This window comes from Maylandia zebra, linkage group LG11 (genome assembly GCF_041146795.1).
Source record: "Maylandia zebra isolate NMK-2024a linkage group LG11, Mzebra_GT3a, whole genome shotgun sequence".
Taxonomy (NCBI): Eukaryota; Metazoa; Chordata; class Actinopteri; order Cichliformes; family Cichlidae; genus Maylandia; species Maylandia zebra.
In genome coordinates this window covers 36278060-36301467 of record NC_135177.1, presented here as the reverse complement: position 1 = coordinate 36301467, position 23408 = coordinate 36278060, and the positions used below count along the sequence as shown (strand labels likewise).

The following is a 23408-nucleotide window of genomic DNA, read 5'->3' as shown; positions in this document are numbered from 1 at the left end:
AAAGAGAAGGAAAGAAATAATTTTTTTTTTTTTTTTTTTTTTTTAAGGGTTGTTTATCATCTGAAGTTTTTATTCACTTTATTCTCAGCTTTCATAACAAAATGCTTTAAAAAATTCACACTTATTTCATAATTAAAATTCATTAAATGTTAAAAACACATTCGTTCCTTTTGGTCGACTATTTAAAAAGAACATAAATGACATCTTTCCTTTTTTCATCCAGACATTTAAAGATTATTGTATCTAGTTAATGTTGCAGTCTTCTCTTTTATTATCAGGAAATGAGGAGCTGCATGAGAGTGCATCTGCTTGGCAGTTTCAAGGCCTCGGGCACAAAGGTGAGAAGTAACGAAGTACAAATACAAATGTATTTTACCCGAGTCTTACTTTTTCTCACTACTTTTTACTTTTACTCCCTGCCTTTATAAACAAATATCTGTACTTTCTACTTCTCACATTTTCTAAACCGGCTCGTTACTTTTGCTTTAACGCATTTTAGTCGAGTTATTATTTCGTCACTGCCAGCCTCCAAACATCCAAACGATTTAAACCTGAAGAGAAACACATGGTAGGCGGTCCTGTTCGATTATTATTCACCAGAGGATGGTGAATGATAAAAAGAGAAAGTGCGACTGCCTTCGTCAAGAGCCAAGAAAGAGATACAAACAAAGGCAGTTACAGGGAGGCGAGTCTCCCCACCAGCAGCTTAATTTCTGGTGATTACTACTAGGGTAATACTCTACAGTAAAACAGACCCCAAACCTTTAAACCAGTCCAGTATCTCCTGTATAAGGGGTCATCTCAGCTCTAACACAACATAAATACTTATTATATATATGTAATATATGTAATTCTCTAACCTGCAACGTGGCCAGAAACTGGATGACACGTTTAATGTAAGGAAAATTGGAATATGGACGCTTGATGTCATTGTTTGATGTATCAGAGTTTAATAATGAGCTGTGTCATCTGATTAAACAGGTGTAGCCGTCATGTCTGAGATTTGGTTTCAGACCATTTCAATGCAATTTCAGAATAATGTTGAAAAATGTGTTTTGAAATCTGGAATAAGCTACGTTCAACTGCGCCCTGCCATACGGGTCACTGCAGATGTTTGATTTGGCAGTTTTACAGCCGATACCCTTCCTGACATAACACAAAGGGGGATTTGTGCCTCTGACTGGAATCAAACCAGCATCCTTTCCTCTCCAAGTAAACCATACTTCTGTTCTATGGAGCTCTTTTCTAAAACCTTTCTGTAATAAATGGTGCCATTTTGTTTCTTACCTTTGGATCACAAGCTGATACCTAACAGCATCAGCTGTCACGATCCTGGGTCATTTGACCCAGCATTTTGAGTTTTCCTGTGTTTTTGTCATTTTGTATTATGGTTTGTGTTCAAGTTCACTTAGTGTTCTATGGCAGCGGTCCCCAACCTTTTTTGCGCCACGGACCGGTTTATGCCCGACAATATTTTCACGGACCGGCCTTTAAGGTGTCGCGGATAAATACAACAAAATAAAACTAGTACCAAAAAAAGATTTATTCATAACACACGTGAAAAGACCCAGGAAAACAGAGTTAACGATAAAAACGATAACAAAATAACGCTGAAAACCGACAAAAACCCTGAAAACCAGACATTTCACACCTGAGCCTCAACTCTCGCGGCCCGGTACCAAACGACTCACGGACCGGTACCGGTCCGAGGCCTGGGGGTTGGGGACCGCTGTCCTATGGTGCCTAGTTATCCTGTTTTTAGTTTCTACCCTGTTTAGTTCCTTGATTATTTAGTAGTTACTCCTTGTGTCGTTGCCCTCTCTGTGTCAGTTTATGTGTTTGTTCTGCTGCCTTGTTTTCCCTCGTGTTTTTTTATGGATTGTCAAAATTCACAACAATATGCTAACTAAGCTTTTAACCTGGACCTTTATTGTCAACTTTGATCTTGGGTGCCAACAATGAAGGTCAAGGTCAAAACCATAATCACATAAAAAAACAACATATCCAGTAATAGGTCATATGAGAGGGCATGGTAAGGGATGTACAGCACACTTTGTATTTTTTCAGTTCACAATGATGCCATAAAGTTTTGACAGCTTATAGAAGCCAAAGTTTTCAGCCAATTCTGCTCCAATCACATGGGTGAAGATAATTAAATACACCATCTTAGTATGTAATATCTCAAGGTCAAAGGTCACAGGTCAGGGTCCCACGATATAGGAAAAAGCTTTAGTTTCTATTTAATCATCTCAAAAATTTAAAGCAACATATTAGTCATTGTGGAACATCAACACTTTCTTCGTTTGAGCTCTTTAACACAAAAAGGTTAATAAACTAGACTAGATTTCCATATCAACAATGCTGACATCAGCATGTTTTAATAACAGCCAGCTGAGGTAGATATGTTTAATAAAAACAGGCTGATGTCATCATGTTGTGACAAAAACATCATAAACATCAAACTTTTAGTACAGCCCTTGCTCTTAGGGGGAGTTGTGCTCTCTGAGTGCACCTGCTTACTGTGCAGTGTCTACACTTGGGTCCTCTTGTCAACAACTGCAACAAAATCCTTTAATAAGAAGACAGCAGAGTTGATATATGTTACCATTACCTGAAGTACTGACACCAGATGCTCCCCTTGAAGCTCCTGAAGCTGTAAAGACATTTTTTTAATTGTGTGTTAAATGCACCAATTTAATTAATTTTCATTACAAACAAAGAAACAGATCAAATTGTCTAATATAGACACATTTGCCCTTAACTCACTCTTCTTAGTTTTAAATGACTCACTGCTGATCTGTTTAATTCACTCAGTGTCTGAAAAGTCTGTTTGTCATTACAGACGAGCTTCTAAACTGAACAGTCACTGATGCCAGGAATGTTTTAGCAGGACCAACACAGTACAAACTATGTTAAACAGCATTCGACTTAACTCTACGAGTTAAAGGTACAGCAACACATTTTATGTTGTGAGTGAAAGCAAAGAATTAGTTTGAATACTCTAAGTGTATTTTCTTACCTTCAACATAACCAGACATGGGATAGTCATCTGGAATTAAAGGAAAATCAAAATATGAATGTTTGATATTGTTGTTTGATGTGCTGCATTCAGGGACCAAAGATTATGAAATAGCAGAGAAACAACACGTTCACATTGCTGTTGCTCTTCAATTTGCAGTCGTCAAATAAAAGGATGAAAGTTTTCCATTACACTTTGTGTACATTGTATTATTTAACAGAATAACTAACCTTGATGAACATCACATGTCCAGACTGGTTCATCATTATTTGAGTGCAGGAGTGTAAGCCTGAGTTTTCTGTCTGGATTCTCAATGAACACTTCATAGAAGTTTATCCTGTTATATCTGAAGGTTAACTCCTGTGGGGACGGACACACACACACACACACACACACACACACACACACACACACACACACACACACACACACACACACACGGAGTAATTTCAAACGTGATGTTCAAAGGTTTGCAATATTTCAAACAGCTCAACAAACACGTCCATATTGTTTCTGTGCAGAGTGAATTACAATCTGTCTGCTCGTCCTTTTTACATTTGTATTCATCACTGACTCTGTACGTGATGTGTTGCTGAAGCTATCCAGTTATTTCATATTCCAGAAAGCTCATCACTGTTCATCACACTGCTGCCCTTCTGACCCGGCCCCAGATAAGTAGAAGAAAAAGCATGGATGGATAGATGTATGTAAAATACATATTTTGTGCAGCTTTTAACCCACTAAACAATTTTCATGGTTTAGTGGGTTAAAAATACATGCTTTGGTTATAAAAGTGTTTGAAGATTGTGGTGATAACGTGGTAATAGCTCAGGTGGCAGAGCAGGTCAGCCACTAATCAGAAGGTCGGTGGCTCGATCCCAGGCTGCCTCCTGACTGCATGCCAAATATCCTTGGGCGAGATACTAACCCCATGTTTGCCTACTGGTGGTGGTCAGAGGGCCCGGTGGCGCCAGTGTCCGGCAGCCTCGCCTCTGTCAGTGCGCCCCAGGGCAGCTGTGGCTACAATGTAGCTGCCATTGCCAGTGTGTGAATGACTGAATGTAGTGTAAAGCGCTTTGGGGTCCTTAGGGACTAAGTAAAGCGCTATACAAATGCAGGCCATTTACCATAATAATGTAAGAACAGCAGAAAGCGTTCTTAAAAACAAGCTTCGGACATGACTGAAATGTTTGAGTAGAGGTTTATCCACACATACAGTGAGGGGCTAGATCTCCTCAGCAGAGCTTTTTACAAACTGTACCTGTGGTTGAATTTCTGCTGTTTCCATGTCGGCTCTGAGGCTGAAAGTACGCTCAGGTTGCAGGTACTTGTCTGGGTGTGGTTTTTTGATTCTTTTGTATCCATCTGAGGATTCTTCCTTGTCTATTCCCTGTTATCAGATGATATCAGTCATCAGCAGCTGAAGATTCAGTTTGGATTTAAAATCGCAAAATAAATTCATGATGAACTCTTAGGATAATGATCATTTTAACTTATTACACTTTTATCATTGAGTTTGCAGTCAGTATGATGTCATATTTAAAAATAATGGTCAGTGTGCCCAGATAATATTTTTCACCTTGTGTCTAGTATAAAATATAAAAGCAATCGTACTGTGACTTTCTTTGCCTGCACTGATCCTAATACATTGAATCTGTTCAGTTACCTGTTCCAGAGCAGGATCCTGTCGGATTGGATAGACGTGGAGTTTAAGAAATGATGTGTTGGGTTTATAGTACATCAACGTGTAACAGCTGATTTTCAAAGGAAAGAATAAACGTATCAGAGCCCCTATTAGAGAGAAATGTGGTTCAGTTAACTTGACATGTGTTGGTGTGACCTCAGACACTTTTTCCACAACATCTCCACAGTCATCTATGTGAAGGACTGCAAACGTGTCCAATATGTCAGGGATGTCATCTGCAGGAGAACACAACAACACAAACATGGTGAGAAGAACAGTTTATAACAGTTTGTGCGCTCACTGTCAGAAATGTCAAACATCTGAAAGTCTTCCTTCATGTCCTCTTACCGATGCAGATCCAGTGTGGCAGGTGAACTTCATTTAACTTCCCAGCAGTGACTGTGACGTCCATCAGAGGACCTGCAGGCATGTATTGTCTGCTCTCCATCCTCTCCATGTGTCCCTCCCAAGATCTAAACTGGTACTGAAAGCTGGTCTTTCCCTTACAGACCCAGCGCAAGCCCGACACTCTGCATTCAAAGTGTCCTGCTGCAGACTGAAGGCTGAAACAGGAATTAAATACACACTCATGAAGGAACAACAGAGTGAATGGAAACACAGAGAGTAGTCGTGTGAATCGGATGCAAAATGAAGAATTTCCTCTGGGAATAAATCCAAAGCTGAACTGTTTCCTGTAGTTCCAGTTTGCTGTGCTGCAGCATTCAGGAAGTTGATTTACCTGTAAGTTGGAGCCTCGTCTGCATCTGTACTGTTCACCTCAGGTTCAAGATTAGTCCAATCACTGCAGTCCTGCTGCAGAGGACAGTCTCTTTAGTCAATAAGTACACATGTTTATAAAGAAAGAAACTTTAGCAATGAATGGAAGGGATTACCGTCAGGCTCTGACAACCTTCAAGCTCTGAACTTCTTTCAGTTTTTCGTCCTTGTTGAGACACAAAGAATTCAAATGAATGATGTTATGCTGACATATAAAATCATCCTCTAACTGTCCACATGTTTGCTGTTTGATCACTTTATGCTGTGCAGTGCTGCTTCAACATCAGAACAACATGTTCAGCAGGACGTGCAGCTGAGTGACGTCTAAGATGATCAAAAGCTGATGAATCCAAATATTCTCACCAGTGATGTCAGAACAAGACAGAGACAGAGAGAAAGGTTGGATTCAGCTCTGATCATTTATGCAAAGTTACTTTTGTACGTCTGTTGTTTCCTGTTTCTTTTAATGTTTGTTGATTAGAAGTTGTTTAAACAAGTTTATTGTAAATTATGAAAATCTGTTTATTAAACTTTGTTTGGTCTCACCTGAGCTGCTCTCTGACAGCCTCAGCATCAGATCAGGTCTGTTCATGTCTGTTAAAACCTCCATGGTCACCTCCACAGACTGATGACCAAGTTTATCCACCATCAGATTCACAAGGTCTTCTGTTCTGTTTTGACACCGGTAACTCTCCATTTGTGGCAGGCTCATCTTAAAGCACGTGAACGGCAGCAACTGCTTGAATTTCTTTAGATCTGTTTGACTAAATTCATTCAGTGTTTCCAAGAGAATCTGTCTGACAGCTTCCTGTTCTTTTTCCTGTAAAACCAAAACAATGTATTAAGTTACTGTAAAATATCTGTTGGACGATTTAAAGATTTATTTTTATTTAATTTCCAGAGAAACTGTAGTAGAAATATCTTTTTTTTAATGAATATTTGATGTCTTCATTAATATTTATATTTTTTAGAATAATCACTGAAGAGACAGCTGGCGGTTTTGATATTTACTTCACTCTCTTTATGAACTGCAAAACTTCAAGTTTCATAAGAAAACGTTATTTCATTTCTATCAATACTAAAAACTATTTTTTTGTAAAAGCTGAGTTAAAGTCACACTCACTCTCTTCAACAGTGCAGCTCCATGTTCATCCACAGAGTGTTTCTCTGAGGAGGAAAGACATTTACCATCAACTCTGAGGATTCAAACATCATCACACATCCAAGTAGAATCAGCCTTCAGACGACACAGATGATTTAAAAGAGAAAATCATGTGAAACTATAAAATGACATAAGAACCCAACAAAGAAACCCTCCATCCTGTCCAACCAAAGTAACTGGGGGTTCCCAGCTGTGATAATGAGAGAGGGTACACCTGTCCACCTCAGGTTTTAAACAGACAGACAACCTTTCACACCCACATTTAATTTAGAACCAGCAATAAAGCCAACAAGCATGTGTTTGGACTGGAAACCAGAGCACTCTGAGGAAAAGCATGCAGGCACAGGGAGAACATGCAAACTCCACACAGAAAGGTTCCAGCCAACCAGGAGGCTCAAACACACAACCTTCATGCTGTGAGGACACAGTGCTAACCACTGCACCACCATGACACCAGCAACACAAAAACCTGTTGATGACACAGTTTACACTCATGCATGTTGGTCTTACCTCTGGATGCTGAGCTGCTCTCTGGTAACTTCTGCACCAGATCAGTTCTGTTCATGTGCATGAAAACTTCTCTGGTCACCTCCACAGACTGATGACCAAGTTCATCCACCATCAGATTCATTATATCTGCTCTGACTAATGATCGATTCAACCGCCACGAGAAGAATGACAGATTCCTCCAAGGAAGGATCGTCTGCAGGATCCTCTTAAATTTCTTGAGCTCCTCATCACTCAAATCATTCAAAGTTTCTAAAAGCAGATGTTTAACAGCTGCCATTGTTGCCATCTGGAACAATAAACACAATCACGGGGTCACATATTTATTTAGCCAAACACAAGCATCTATTTACTAGTTGCGGTACGTTTATGAAAAAAATGAAGAAAATATAAAACTGTGATCCACTTTTATGGGTTTGAATACTTTTTCTTTACAGGCTGCAGTTCTTCTCTCACTGTGCAGATAAAAACTGAAATATATCCATCAAGAATCTTTCCCTGATTTCACATCATCTTTCATTCTTTATTAATATTTGTAAGTAGAATAAAGTTTCCTGTTTAATCTGAAAGTGTTTGATGTTTTCAGATTTCTCTGTCCTGTTGAAGAGTCAGGACAAATGTACATGCTGACACTTCCTCAGCTCATCCTCAGTGGTAAAGACATCCTGACATTAGTGTTGCAGAAAATTACTGCTGAAGAAGTCAAACTGAATGAAGCTTCAGTTTGTCACAAACATCCAGCAGAAATCATGAGAAAAATGAGTCAACATGAGAACTGATGATACTTTAGTCCTCTGACTTTCAGCCTGCTGTCTTGTACTGAATCAGAGATGTGACATGACTCACTTTGTGGATCAGTGCAGAGCGTCGTTCATCCACAGAGTGTTTCTCTGAGGAGAAAAGTGCTCAAAGTCACTCATGACAAACACATTTAACAACTAACTGACAATTATTCAGGAAATATGACTTTGGAAAAATGGACAATATGCAGAATTACACTGAAACCTCCTCAGCAATAATAAACAGTATGAAGGAGTCATTTTTACTCCTCCTCACAGAGTATTTTGATTTAATCTGGTCTCATTTTTATGTATTTATTGAAGTATATTTTTCCAGAACAGCCATAAAATATGTCTGTGAAGGTTCTCAGTCATCCAGGTCACCGTAGTCAAAGGAGCTTGCAAAGAAAAGCGTCTGGACTTCTTTAAGTTGCTTGAAGACGTTTCACCTCTCATCCGAGAAGCTTCTTCAGTTCTGGGGTCAAATGGTGGAGGGTCCCCGATATAGGGCTTTGGAGTTGACGTCACGCCGCAATGCATTGTGGGAGCGCGGCGCCATTTTCGGGGTCTACGATCCAAACAAACTCACTGTTGGAACGGCGACGACGACAAGAAACATGTTTATAAGCAGCTCAAAAGAAAACGGACAGTATACAGACCGATTGCGTCCAGAGGCGAAGCAGCGGTATTTGAAAAAAAATAGAGTGCATCGCAAATCTGGACCCATACGACATACAGCAGTGGAGTAAAGACCCAGACGACTTACCGCCACTGTCCTACCCCGATATCTTCACCTATCTTGTTTGTGGAGTAAGCGCTTACACTGCGAACCAGTTTCGTAATTACAAGTCACTGGAGGCGCACATCCAATTTACAAATGGCTGGGTGCAAGATTTGGCTATTTTCAAGCCGCCAAACTCTGAGTACGTCGTCAAAGTAAGTCAGCTGGAGTGCATCGAGTGAAATAGCCATTTTCCACCCCCACCATAATTAATGTTATACATTTATCAGTAAACTGCTAAAATATCGTTATCATATTATATGCCCATAATTGTAAAGTAGATGCAAATTAACACATTGATAATCGGGCAAATTATTAACGCCAATTTGTGTCCTCCCTGTCTCCTCCTGCGAATCTTTACATAGCACATATGTCTGCAAAGTCACTCCATTTGATGTTTGATCGCAATCTCTTTAACTTCCGAGACCACCAACGATAATATTATTCAGCTATAAAGTGTGATAAGAACATATTTAGAACTTACCGGAATGAAAATGTCTTGAGCACACCAGCTGATATCTGGAGACGTAACAGAACTTGATATCAGCTCGTCTCACGGCTGCTATCCAGGCTAGACGCCTTCGTTTGGTAATATCCGATACATGAGCTCCTTCATGTTGCTTCCAGGTTGGGAAAGCATAAAAAGACAATCCAAACTTATTCCCGTGCCGGTCGTAAGATCGAACATTGCAGCCGAGCACACAGCAAGTACGAACCATGGCTATGCTTTTGCTCCTTACTTAGAACCCCAAAATGGCGGATCGGGCCAAAATCCTTTCCACGCCCACCCCCGTGACATCACGCTCCAAAGCCCTATAAACCTAGTGGGAGTTTCCTCCCACAGAGGGACAAAAGGGCCCCCTGATGATCCTCTAATCGCCTGAGCCAAGGTGTGAAACTGGGTGTGGGTCCCAATCAGCCAGAGTTTCGGGTGAGTTCATTGTGAAACCTGGCCCCACCTTATCATGCGAATTCCTGAGGTCAGATGGCCCAGGATGTGAGTGGGCGTTAAGGCGTCTGGGAAGAGATCTCAAAACTGGATTATAGATGGCAGAGAGTTGGTGTCGTAAACCTCCGCCTCTGTTCAAAGATGGTCGCTCACAGTGGACATAGATGCTTCTTTCACTCCTCTTTCAAACCATCTGTCCTCTCTGTCCAAAATGTGAACATTGGCATCCTCGAAAGAGTGACCTTTATCCTTTAGATGCAGATGGACTGCTGAGTCTTGTCCTGTGGAGGTGGCTCTTCTCAAATCAAATCAAATTACTTTTATTGTCACATCACATGTGCAGGTACATTGGTACAGCACATGTGAGTGAAATTCTTGTGTGCGAGCTTCACAAGCAACAGAGTTGTGCCATGCGCTTGTGAAGTGGCTGTTTGGTCTCTCCAATGTAGAGGTCTGAGCATTCCTCGCTGCACTGTACAGCAAACACCACATTGTTAAGTTTGTGTTTTGGCGTTTTGTCTTTTGGGTGAACCAGTTTTTGTCTGAGCGTGTTGCTTGGTCTGAAATGCACCAGGATGTCATGCTTGGAGAAAACTCTCCTGAGTTTTTCTGATACACCGGCTACATAGGGGATGACAATGTTGTTGCGTCTGTCCTTCTTATCCTCCCTCGCTGGTGTCTGATCTTCTTTTCTGTGCCTCTTTGCTGACTTTAAGAACGCCCATTTAGGATAGCCGCACGTTTTGAGTGCTTCCTTTACATGTGTGTGTTCCTTCTTTTTTCCTTCAGGCTTAGAGGGAACATGTTCTGCCCAGTGGTGTAGGGTCCTAATTACTCCAAGTTTGTGTTCCAAAGGGTGATGGGAGTCAAAGAGGAGGTACTGGTCCGTGTGTGTGGGCTTCTGGTAAACTTCGATGTTGTGGTTGCCGTTCTCTTCAATGTGCACAGCGCAGTCCAGGAAAGGCAAACAGTTGTCCTTTGTGTCTTCCCTGGTGAACCTGATGTTCTTATCCACAGCGTTAATGTGCGCAGTGAAGGATTCCACTTCGTGTGTCTTGATTTTGACCCAGGTGTCGTCCACATAACTGTACCAGTGGCTGGGTACTCTTCCTTTGAAAGAGCCAAGAGCCTTCCTTTCCACTGCCTCCATGTAAAGGAGGAAGAGAGAGTATTAGCCAAAGGACTCAATTTTGCCATTTCTCCACAACAGTTGCCCATAGTAGACCTCATCACAGCCACAGAATCTGCCATACGGATTAATAAATTATCACAGACAGAAGCAGAGCAAATCAGGATGAAAGTCTCAGCCACGCTCTCCAGTGCCAAAGTCCCTCCATCCAACCTCACAATACAGGAAAAGAAGGCTGTCGCTTCCCTGAGCAAAGACCACAACATCACTGTTTTACCAGCTGATAAGGGAAGATGCACCGTGGTCCTAAACACTACAGATTACCATACAAAGATCACTACTCTCCTCAGTGACAACAATACCTACAAAGCCCTAAAGCAAGACCCCACAAGCAGCTACAAAAAGAAAGTTATAGCTTGCCTTCAAGACTTTGAAAAGGACAAAATTATTGACCGCCTTACATATCACTGCCTTTACCCAGGGGATGCCATACCCTGCATCTATGGACTTCCTAAGATCCACAAGGAAGCTGTCCCACTCAGACCCATAGTCAGTAGCATAAACTCAGCCACTTATAACATTGCTAAACACCTTGCTACCATCCTTGCTCCTCTTGTGGGGAACACCCCACATCAAGAACTCCACCGACTTCACCGACAAGGTCCAGAAACTTCCCCTGGATCCAGATGAAACCATGGTGTCCTTTGATGTAGTCTCTCTCTTCACTTGCATACCCACCACGGAGGCCGTGGAGACTGTCAGAAAACGACTACAAGAAGACAGCTCCTTGGAGGACAGGACCAACTTCACACCCGATCAGATCTGCACACTGTTAGACCTCTGCCTCACCACTATGTCACGGGGTGGAGAGGGACAAGTTACCTAAGATATTTTTATTGTGCATGTTTGGTTGTGTTTTACTTTCTTTAATATTGTATAGTGTTGTATTCTTATGGGTTTTATTGCATGTTTTATGGTATTCATCGGTGACTTGTCCTGGAAAGTCTCCGCCCCTCCTTGATTATGAACCAGGCACACCTGTGAGGTCCCGGAGGCCAATAAGAGTGATGGGAGACGAGAGAGAAGAGACTGATGGTGGAGTGAGGACTGGGAGAGTGAACGATATCAGGCGGTGGCGGCGGCCACAAGCCCAGATGGGCTGGTGCCGGTTGGTTTGCCACAGGAAAGCGGTGGCAGAGTTGAGAGCTCTGCCCATTCGGGAAACCGGAACAGAAACATTGATAGGGCGGCGAGACGCCGCCGGGTTTTCCCTTCTAAGGCGGCTAGAGTTGGCTAATGCAAGCACCAGCGCGCAGAGCACCAGCAGGAGCACCAGCGCGCAGAGAGCGACAGTACCAGCGCAGAGAGCGACAGTACCAGCGGGGAGAGCGGAGACAGCACCAGCGGAGGCTACGAGACGGCTGTGCCGATTTCCAGTTTTAAAGAAGCGGCGGGCGGAGTTGAGAGCTCTGCCCACCCGGGGTAAGTCTCTGACTTATCCCTTTTTTATGAAGTAAACCTGGAAAGAATAGTGACTGCCGCTTCCTCTCCTTCTTCAGCATATCAGGACGTGAGTGCGAGAGGGAGGCGAGGACTCCGCTGGTTCCTTTGGTTATACCACTTGCTGGATTTCTTAGCTCCCTGGGACTTTTAGGTCGTGGCGCAGGCCACTGGACTTTTAATATTGTGTTTTATTGACTTTTATTGTGCTACCCCTTGGCCAAGGTTGTTTTAATTCATTTTGCATTTTTAACAATTTAAATATAATAAATTATATTTTAATTATACAGTTTTAATGTGTGCTTTCCCTCGGCGGCTCCACTGCTCAATCCGTTTGGAGGAAGGTTTCCTTCCTTCGCACAAAACCACTGTGGAAGTAAAACCAGCCTTCCGCCTCCGTTACAACTACATATTTCAAATACAACGAAGGCTTTTACAGACAAAAACATGGCTGTGCCATGGGCTCCCCCGTGTCACCTATTGTAGCAAACCTTTACATGGAGGCAGTGGAAAGGAAGGCTCTTGGCTCTTTCAAAGGAAGAGTACCCAGCCACTGGTACAGTTATGTGGACGACACCTGGGTCAAAATCAAGACACACGAAGTGGAATCCTTCACTGCGCACATTAACGCTGTGGATAAGAACATCAGGTTCACCAGGGAAGACACAAAGGACAACTGTTTGCCTTTCCTGGACTGCGCTGTGCACATTGAAGAGAACGGCAACCTCAACATCGAAGTTTACCGGAAGCCCACACACACGGACCAGTACCTCCTCTTTGACTCCCATCACCCTTTGGAACACAAACTTGGAGTAATTAGGACCCTACACCACCGGGCAGAACATGTTCCCTCTAAGCCTGAAGGGAAAAAGAAGGAACACACACATGTAAAGGAAGCACTCAAAACGTGCGGCTATCCTAAATGGGCGTTCTTAAAGTCAGCAAAGAGGCACAGAAAAGAAGGCCAGACACCAGCGAGGGAGGATAAGAAGGACAGACGCAACAACATTGTCATCCCCTATGTAGCCGGTGTATCAGAAAAACTCAGGAGAGTTTTCTCCAAGCACAACATCCCGGTGCATTTCAGACCAAGCAACATGCTCAGACAAAAACTGGTTCACCCGAAAGACAAAACGCCAAAACACAAACTTAACAATGTGGTGTATGCTGTACAGTGCAGCGAGGAATGCCCAGACCTCTACATTGGAGAGACCAAACAGCCACTTCACAAGCGCATGGCACAACATAGAAGAGCCACCTCCACAGGACAAGACTCAGCAGTCCATCTGCATCTAAAGGTCAAAGGTCACTCTTTCGAGGATGCCAGTGTTCACATTTTGGACAGAGAGGACAGATGGTTTGAAAGAGGAGTGAAAGAAGCATCTATGTCCACTGTGAGCGACCATCTTTGAACAGAGGCGGGGTTTACGACACCAACTCTCTGCCATCTATAATCCAGTTTTGAGATCCCTTCCCAGACGCCTTAACGCCCACTCACATCCTGGACCATCTGACCTCAGGAATTCGCATGATAAGGTGGGGCCAGGTTTCACAATGAACACACCCGAAACTCTGGCTGATTGGGACCCACACCCAGTTTCACACCTTGGCTCAGGCGATTAGAGGATCATCAGGGGGTCCTTTTGTCCCTCTGTGGGAGGAAACTCCCACTAGGTTTATATCTGGGACTCCCCACCATTTGACCTTAGAACTGAAGAAGCTTCTCGGATGAGAGGTGAAACGTCTTCAAGCAACTTAAAGAAGTCCAGACGCTTTTCTTTGCAAGCTCCTTTGACAGCCATAAAATATGTTTTAAAGATGTGTTTTTTTGTCTTTATTACAAATATTATTTATAAAGTCAAAGAAGACTTTAGTCAGACGTTTATGAGACATAAAAACAGTTTTATGACTTTAATGAGTTTTGATTTTGTTGTCTTACTTCGAGGCAGTGAGCTGCAGCCTGACAGCCTCTGAGCCAGATCAGTCCTCTTCATCTCCTTTAAGACCTCCATGGTCTTCTCCACTGACTGTTGGCCGTAAGTCAGCACCATCAGAAACACTGTGTGCTGCAGGTCTGTCCTCATGTACCACATCAATGAGAAGTCTGAGTCATATTTGTGAAGATAAATTTGTAGCAGGTTCAACTTGAACTCACTGAGCTCCGGCTCATTGAGACCATCCAGAGTTTCCAGCAGCAGCTCAATAACAGACTCCATCGTTTCTACCTGGAAAATTCAAAGAAAATGTTCATGAGATAAATGTGACATTTCTCACTTTCAGGTTTGTTTGTTTTCTCATCAACACTTTACAAATGTAGATGTGTTTAGATGACATCATCCATCACATAAGGTGATGATGTCATTGGTCATATTTGTCACAATGATCACAAACAGCTGATTAACAATTATTCTGCTTCTGTTAACAAGTTCAGGACTTTTCTGACCTGCTGCAGACCTCCCTCACTGCACACGCTCAACTTATCAAACTTTGACTTTTCCAATCAAAATCAAATCATTTGTTTCTATTGAAGATTTCTATCCTGTGTTTATGAAATGAAAGCTGGATGATCTGAAGTCAGACAGATGTGACATGACTCACTTTGTGGATCAGTGCAGGCCAACGTTCATCCTCAGAGTGTTTCTCTGACAGAAAAGAAAGATTAAAAGCTTCATTCATGACTGATTTAACATCAGTGTTAATAATCAGACACTTTGAAATAACTGATGCTTTGATTTCATTCTGATGATCCTTGTAAGTTGGATTAATAACAACATTAAACTTGTTAACATGAAGTCATATTTGATGGGAAACTATCAACGTGTGAGGAAATGATCCAGTTCTGTTTCATTCAGTAATTCTTCTTCTTCTTCATCTTCTTCATCTTCATATCAATGAGTGTATTTATTGATTCATGTGTTTTCTGGACACTGACCTTTCTCTGTTTCCTCCACATCAAATCCTTCAGCTGATGATCCTGCAGCTGCAACACATTGAATACAAACTGTAACTACATGATACAGACACTGTGTGTGTCCTTTATGTGTGCTCATCCTGAGTATAACACTGAGTCCTGACAATAAAAAGCTTTAATATTTCACTTTCAGCTGTGCTGACTGAAGGCAGGAGGAGGCCATAGTTACACAATCACAGAGAAATCACTGAAAAGACTTTGAATCATTTACCTCATACAGGTCGTCTGTCTCCATAGTGGAGTTTCAATCAAAGCTAACATAAAGATCCATTTACAACACAAGACTGATATTAATGAGCTCAAAATGCAAAAAACAAAGAAAAATATTTTCAAAGGAAAGAAGTTCAAAGAGCTTTAAAACAACATTTACTAAAGAAAGTCACTGATTCAATAAGCTGAATATTTTTACTTTAAAACATTGAAATATGAAAACAAATCTGTTTAATTTTACTGTGTTTGTACAACCTGAATGTGTTCATTTATCAACGTCTGTCCAAAATAAATCAGAGGAAACAAATTCTTTCATTTATAAATGATAATAAAGTTTATATTATGCAGTTCTTGTTGTGAGTTTCTCTGATTTAATTCTTTAAATTAATTTTTACTGTAAGGTGTAATATTATATTTAAAATCCTTCCACACACAGTTAAGAATAATCCCAACATATCTTTTGTATTAATTTATGCAGCTTATGATTATTGTACAGCTGTCCTTGTTGGCCAGGACACTCTTGAAAAACAGATTTTTAATGTCACAAGTTTATTTTTTCCTGGTTAAATAAACTTTAATGAATAAATAAAATGTATTAAAGTTATTACAGACACTCTGACAGATTATTTCCTCTTACCTTTGAGTCCTGAGCTGCTCTCTGACAGCCTCTGCACCAGATCAGTTCTCTGCATGTCTGTTAAAACCTCCCTGATCACCTCCACAGACTGATGACCAAGTTTATCAATCATCTCATTCACTATTCTTCTTCTGTCATCACTCAGTTCGATTTGTGGAAGACTCTTCTGAAAACAAGTGAACTGCAGGAACCACATGAACTTGTTGAGATCCTGATCACTCAAACCCTCCAGTGTTTCTAGAAGCACATCTGTAACAGCTGCCATTGTTGCAACCTGGAAAATTCAAAGCAAACATTCATAAAGAAAAAATGTTTCCTCACTGAGAAAATTACAGATTTATGTTTTTGTAGCTGTTTTAAACTTTGAATGTTTTCAATGTTTTCTCTGAAACACTTTGTTTTCTTTTATTATCTGATTTATTAAGATGTATTTATGTAAACACACTTTTTAATAATCTTTGATTTTAAATCTAAAAACATTTCTGTGACAACTGTTTAATCTAAATGATGAAATTATGATTTTCAAACTGCATCTTATTGAATCAAAGCTGAACTCTGCAGAGTCAGACAGATGAGACGTTACTCACTTTATGGATCAGTGCAGACAGATGTTCATCCAGATGTTTGTCTGAAAAAAGAGAAATTAACAGAAATAGAAATAAGTGTTTAATAAAAGCTAATCGAGCTTTAAAAAAATACACAGAGATCAACAAAAAAAAGTTACATTTAAACCTGCTGAACATCATTTTCTGCTCGTCAACAATGCTCTCTTTGCTCTGTAAATCTGACTGTTTCTAATATGAACTGAAGCAGAAACACTTTTATCATTTTAACATGTTTTGTCTTTATCTTACTTTGAGCTTCTGAGCTGCTGTCTGTCAGCCTCTGAGCCAGATCAGTCCTCTCCATCTCCTTTAAAACCTCCACGATCTTCTCCACTGACTGTTGGCCAAAAGTCCTCACCAATGTTCCCTCTAAGCTGCGCGCGTGCGCAATTGGGCACTGCTGGCACGGTCTCTGCGCAGAAAAAATCTGTGTTGCGCACACAAAAAAATTAAAGTAAATACTTTAACAATTCTGTTTTGCAGTGTTAGTCAGTGACTGGCTGCTCCCGTATGGGATTAGAACGATGCCACCTTATCTCATAGTCCAGCCAATGACGCGATTCACACTCGTATATACGCAGCTAATCCACGCCATTGACAGGCTATGACAGCGTCCTTATGTGCCGACACCGGTGTTTTAGCGAGCAAAGCGGCTGCTGTGGAGTGAAGCCACGTTAATGACAACGTGTACAACCATTGGAGATGTGAGCAGGACAGACGGAACAACTGACGGAAAAAGTGAGGACTTTATACCAGTTTTTAAATTGTGTTGATCGGCCACGTAAAACCAGAGTTGTGATAAAAATATCTGCAGTGTTTGTTTTTCTTCCTGAATACTGTCGTTGTTTATATTTACTGCGGGAAGGAACAGTAAAAACTGCGTTTGATAAGGAAAACGCTCGAAAGCCTGTGAACAAAGACAAAAACAAAAAAACCCCACCCTTTCCTATTGGTGGAAAAATGTACCATGTCAGGCTGCTGTTCTCCTTTATCTCATAGTGGACAGAAATTATTTTTTGGAGTGGCACAAATAATTTGTGTGGCATCAGATTTGATGCAGAACAGCTGATTGTTCTGTAAATAGTTTGAAATGTTTGTTTAAAAAAAACATTTTGGCAAAAATTGGCAACATTTTTAGGTAAACAGCTGCAAAAAACTTTGTTGTTTGCAAAACTCAGTTACGTTTTTGAAGAAGCCATAAAATTTCTTTGTCACGGTCTGCAGAGACAGGCCGTGCGGTGGTGTGTGTAATGGACCCAGGTGCGTACACAAGTGAGTAGACGGGAGTGAACTTAACAGAAAGCGAGCCTTTATTATGGCTGGAGACAAGGTGTACAAACAAAGCAAGGATAGCGTGGCTAGGCTATATCTAAACTGGGAAAACTAATACTGTGATAAGCTAAGGAAACTCAGAGACTATGATGTTCGCTGCAACGACTGACCGGGAAACCATGGAGGTGAGAACACAGACGACGCGACACAGACTGTATGAAACACAGAGACTAAATACACATGAGGGATGATCAGGGGAAGTGGCCACACATGGGAGCACAGCTGACACACATGAACCTAACGACAGGAGAGGAGGAGTGAAACTGAATACACTGAAAGTCTGTATTCACTGTCAAAGTAAAACAGGAAACATGGAGATTAGACATGACACATGAACCGGGGAGACTTAGTACAGGGGGAGATGACATAAACAACTAAGGAACAAAACTAAACTGCAGTCTAGAAATTAACTAGGTGAACTAAGCTAGGTGCAAATGAATACAGAAGATACATGGAACTCAAATACTGGGTCGCTTGACCCAGGACCATGACATTCTTGGTGTGATCATTGATCATAAGGTCTGTTGGAAATCACACATCACTTATGTGAGGGGAAAGTTGGCACAGGACATTGCTGTCTTGGGGAAAGCAAAACAATTTCTGGATAGGAAAACATTGTATATGTTATATTGTGCTTTACTATTACCATATATGAGTTATTGTGTAGAGGTTTGGGGAAATACATATAAAAGTAATATTCAGACTATAATCATAATGCAGAAAAGGGCCATTAGACTAATAAATCAGGAGGGGTATAGGGCTCACACAAATGCACTCTTTATTAGGACGCAAGCTATAAAATTCCAGGATCTAGTCAAGTTTAAAACAGTGCAAATAATATATAAGGTAAGGAAAGGGATGCTCCCAATCGAAATAAGTAAATGGTTCTGTTAATAGGAAAATTGTACTTAGTAGTCAGTATAATCTTTTAATGATATAAGTTTGCATATGGTAGAGTATTGCATGTAATCATTTGTGTTTAGAAGTATATAGTTGGTGACATATTGAAAGAATGTCTCATCCTAGGAGGTCTGTAACATTCTAAGGTGTTCTGGCTTCACCCCCACATCCTAGGAGCACGAGAAGAGGTCGTACCTTGTCTTATTGTTTTACGGTAGGATTAACGTAGCTATATTTGTTTTAGTCTAAGTGCTTTTTGGTTTGATGAACTGCTGGACTTTTCCACTGTGTTATCTGGGGTGAACCATCTAGGGTGAGGGGGAGACTACCCTTTTCCTGACCAAGGATGTTCCTTTTATGCTGTCATGTTATATGACCCTTTGATCAGCAACACACACACACACACACACACACACACACACACACACACACACACACACACACACACACACACACACAAAATAAAGACCGGGGCAGTTTCTCAGTGCGAGTCTCAGTCTGGAGGCTGCCCTTGCTAGCAAGAAGTTCTGTGTGTTTCTCTTCTCTGAGTCTTTACTGAAGAAGTGTTTTAGAACATTTTCCCTAACATTATTTGGTCCTTCGTAGCCGGAGCAGAAAATATCAGAACTGTTATCTGTGACTCTGTTCCAGGATCCAGCACTGATTCCTGACGCCGTGGGGAGCCAGCACCGAAGCCTGTGCACAGCCCTCTTGGACGAGGAGAGAGCCCCAGGACGTTAAATTCGGGTCTGGGCCGGTGTTTTTAATCTGGTCCACGGCGGTGGGATTCAGTCCGATGATCTGAACCACCAGTGAGACGTCGGAGAGTGAGAAACACTATTTTGGTATATAACACAGCTGCAAAGGTTTAAAGAAATGTGATAAAATAGGTTTAAGTTCGCCAAAAGGAACTGTGTTTTGACTAGTTTTAGAGGTAGCTGAAATTACTTCGTGACAAATTAGCGCACAAATGTCTATGTGTGTGTATGTGTCTGGAAGTAAGTTGATTTTACAGCACAATACGCTGCTGAACTACTTCCATTTTTGTTTTCTTTGCTGAGGCTCACGTGCTGGTGACAAAGGAGAACGGTTGAGTTTCATCTCATAAAACTGATACCGCTTCACCGTTAGGGTGAAGTCGAAGGCCGTATCAGTAAACCACTCTGAAGTCAAGCGTGCCAGCGACGGCCCAGCAAAATCTTTGAAAATGGGGAATAAACAAGTAAAATTAACACCTGATGAGAAATGTTTAGAAAAACAGCAAGCCGGAGCAGGACTAATCCAAAAGAAAGAGAGAGGAATGCATAGTGGAAGAGCAAGAGGTAGAGGCTACACACACACACCAAACAGCGACTTTAACACTACATGCTGGAGGTGTGGAAAAGAGGGACATTTTGTACGTGACTGTAAGAAACAAAGAAGACAGTAACTCAGAATACGATAGCAGCTCAGGTGAAGAGAGCAGTTCAGACTAGGAAGAACGTAATAATCCCTCACCAAGTGAAAATTAGAGATCAAAGTAGTGTAGTTTAAAAAGGGTTGGAAACAGACCCGACTGAATAGATATAAATACAAGAGGAATAAAGTAAAATAAACAAAAGGATAAATTACAACTTAACTTTAATGTATTCAAAATAATATTAGCAAGGATAACAACCTATAAAGTGGTATTAATAATGAAACATAGTTGGGATGAAGATCATGCCCAGAATAGAATGAATGAAAGCAGATAATTCACACAAAGACATATTAAATGAAATAGAGAGATGCATAAGGTATACTAAGGTTGTGTCATTGTTCAGCCAAGGAAAGTGTGTGAAAAGGAAAATGTCTCCAGCTTGAGAAAGAGTGAAACTGCAGATCACCCACAGCCCTTGGTGGATACAAAGTAAAATATAAATAACATATTGTAATACAGTGGGGCAAAAAAGTATTTAGTCAGCCACCGATTGTGCAAGTTCCCCCACTTAAAATGATGACAGAGGTCAGTAATTTGCACCAGAGGTACACTTCAACTGTGAGACAGAATGTGAAAAAAAAATCCATGAATTCACATGGTAGGATTTGTAAAGAATTTATTCGTAAATTAGGGTTTTTTTTTTTTTTGAGGTTCTTAGAGAGAGAAGGGAGGTATAATTTTAGAGGGAAGTGGAATTTAAAATTACAAAGAGTAAGAACAACATTGAAAAGGATGTCTATTTCTATAGCGGGACTTTATTTCTTCTTTTAACTCATTCCAGAATTTAAGGTCAGTAGTGATATAAACCAGTTTAAAATAAAACTCAAAAAAGAAATTTTAAATAAGTATAAGAATGAAGAAAATGCAATTAACGCAAGACAGCAGTCAAACTCATGTTTATTTTCTTCTGCAAATTAGTAAATCTAAATATAGTTTTAGTTGAACATGTGAAAATATTTTTTGAGATGTTATGTTCTAAGTTGAAGGCATTGTATACGTTTTTGTTGTTCAAATTTAGATGATGAGGATGTAAACCTGAGGGGGTAGGGCTAAATAAGTATATACTTCTGCCTACTCCTTTTCAAACAACTGTATGGAATGATTTTATGAAACGTTGGTGAATGTATATGTTTGAAATAAAAAAAGAACTGAACTGAAGTAACTATATAATTAATTGCCCAACATTGGTTATTATATCCTGTATTTTGCAGACAGAGAGTTACAGGACTCTCTCCCAGACCACAGACTTATAATACAAGTCAGAGCTTTATTTTATTTTATTTTTTAAAAAAGAAAGAAAGTTGTGTTTTCAAAATTGGATTTCAAGTTATTTTTCCTTCCAATAGTGTTAACATGCTACACAGGTCATGAACAAGATTTTTTTTTAATTTTCATTGTAAGTGGGCTAAAGCAGTTAATTAAAAGTCGTCTAACATAAATGCTGTAATTTGATTATTTTAATAAAACACGTTGGATGGATTGGATGCTGGCGTGACCACAGTGCACACGTCTGCTGTTGCTCACAGTGGTCCAAGGGGCCGCTCAGGGAGTTTGTGCGTTCGCTCAGACACATGAAAAATTAGAGGGAACATTGGTCCTCACCGCCAAAAACACCACGTCCTGCACGTCCTGCAGGTCTGACATCGCAGACAGACTCATGGGGCTCATTGAGCCACGTTTTCTTCTCAGGATCTGGATGAAGTCTCTGACCTCGCTGCCTCTCAGATCAGCCAGTGTCTCCAAAAGCAGCTCAATAAGAGACTCCATCGTTTCTACCTGGTAAAAACAGAGGTCACATGACAGCGATGCACCATTCAAATGTCTGTTTGATTTTTAATCAACAGAAACATTTTAGTGTGCTAAAAATAAATTCATGTTTGAATCCAATTCCTTCTAAAAACCTGAAAAGATGACCTTTGACCTTCAGAGATAAAGCTGCGTCTTTTTAAGGTCATGACCGGTCGACCAGATGTAGAGCAGAAAATAACCTCCATGAACATCTGGTGCTCGGTGGGTACCTGCTTGGATTGGTTTTTTATTTCTTGGCTCATTTTTTCCTCTTTTTGAAGGATTTAATTTTCATGAACAGGTTTGTGACTCTGTTTTACTGCCTGACTGTAACTCTGTCAAAGACTGAGCTACAAAAACTGCAGTGAGTCTCCTGATTTTACAAACAGAGGGGAGCTTTAACTGCTCGCATCTTTACTGATAAACAGAAAGACTTGAATTTAATCTGCTTTTAAAATGTAAATAAGGTTTAATATTTCTATACCAATCATGTATAAAACTCATGTGTACATGACAAAGCTGCAGCTTGAATCTCATGTGTATGATTTGTGTTTAAGATGAAGATCATTTTCAGTCTTCATCTACTGAATCAAAGCTGAACTGTGTGAAGTCGACTGATGTGACGTTACTCACTCTCTGGCTCAGTGGAGGAAACTGTTTGTCTGAGGAGAAAAGAAAGAGAAAAAGTCAGATTAGAAACTGTTTTATCATCAGGCTTTATGAGGATTTAGAACATGAAAGATTTCACATCAAAGTGACACTTAAACCTCGTTAACTCGTTAATAATGATTTTAGAGAGAGGCCTAACTTTGTGAATGAGAGCACACACAGGATACTCTGATCGCTGATCACTTTTATGTGTGTGTATATATACACATACACACACACACACACACACACACACACACACACATATATAAATATACACTACATGTCGTTGAACGTGACGGGAGTCGACTCCACATCGGGGCGTTTCTGTCCAATGAGGGTCCCAGGCTGCCTCTCCCATGCTAACCAACCGTAACTTGGAGTGAGAGACATAAATATGAAGCCATACCAGCTGGGACGTCACCCAGGTGGCATAGTGGCTCCAGCAGATCCCAGGAAAACATTAGAGATCTCTGTCCAGAAGAGCGCTGTCAGAGTTTTACCCCTGATACTGCTGGATAAACAGAAACTCACTCAGGAACGAGGTCACACACAGCTCAAGTTTTCACTC

The 23408-nt window shown here is 40.8% G+C and overlaps 1 protein-coding gene and 1 long non-coding RNA gene across 5 annotated transcripts in view; one reads left to right on the top strand and one right to left on the bottom strand.

The window, feature by feature from the left end:
- The window catches only part of LOC112432102 (uncharacterized), a 34016-nt gene that overhangs the window by 916 nt on the left and 9692 nt on the right, over positions 1–23408 (bottom strand). The window contains exons 3-22 of one of the 4 annotated variants that reach the window (XM_076890292.1): positions 22823–22851; positions 22004–22177; positions 16960–17137; positions 16693–16733; positions 16106–16379; positions 15220–15267; positions 14886–14929; positions 14227–14512; positions 7996–8039; positions 7153–7438; positions 6604–6647; positions 6027–6300; positions 5597–5646; positions 5443–5513; positions 5052–5266; positions 4686–4939; positions 4281–4409; positions 3250–3379; positions 3020–3049; positions 2612–2653 (exon numbers count right to left, since the gene is read on the bottom strand). In XM_076890292.1, the coding sequence (XP_076746407.1) occupies positions 2612–2653; positions 3020–3049; positions 3250–3379; positions 4281–4409; positions 4686–4939; positions 5052–5266; positions 5443–5513; positions 5597–5646; positions 6027–6300; positions 6604–6647; positions 7153–7438; positions 7996–8039; positions 14227–14512; positions 14886–14929; positions 15220–15267; positions 16106–16379; positions 16693–16733; positions 16960–17137; positions 22004–22177; positions 22823–22851 (2643 nt within the window). Of the gene's footprint in view, positions 1–2611; positions 2654–3019; positions 3050–3249; positions 3380–4280; positions 4410–4685; positions 4940–5051; positions 5267–5442; positions 5517–5596; positions 5647–6026; positions 6301–6603; positions 6648–7152; positions 7439–7995; positions 8040–14226; positions 14513–14885; positions 14930–15219; positions 15268–16105; positions 16380–16692; positions 16734–16959; positions 17138–22003; positions 22178–22822; positions 22852–23408 lie in introns of those variants that run through there. The other 3 variants (XM_024800738.2, XR_013100905.1, XM_076890293.1) reach the window with 3 other exon arrangements.
- LOC112431245 (uncharacterized) lies at positions 49–6047 on the top strand. Its single transcript, XR_013100906.1, has 5 exons — positions 49–338; positions 4891–4968; positions 5060–5129; positions 5213–5444; positions 5751–6047. It is a non-coding gene; the product is annotated as an uncharacterized LOC112431245 (long non-coding RNA).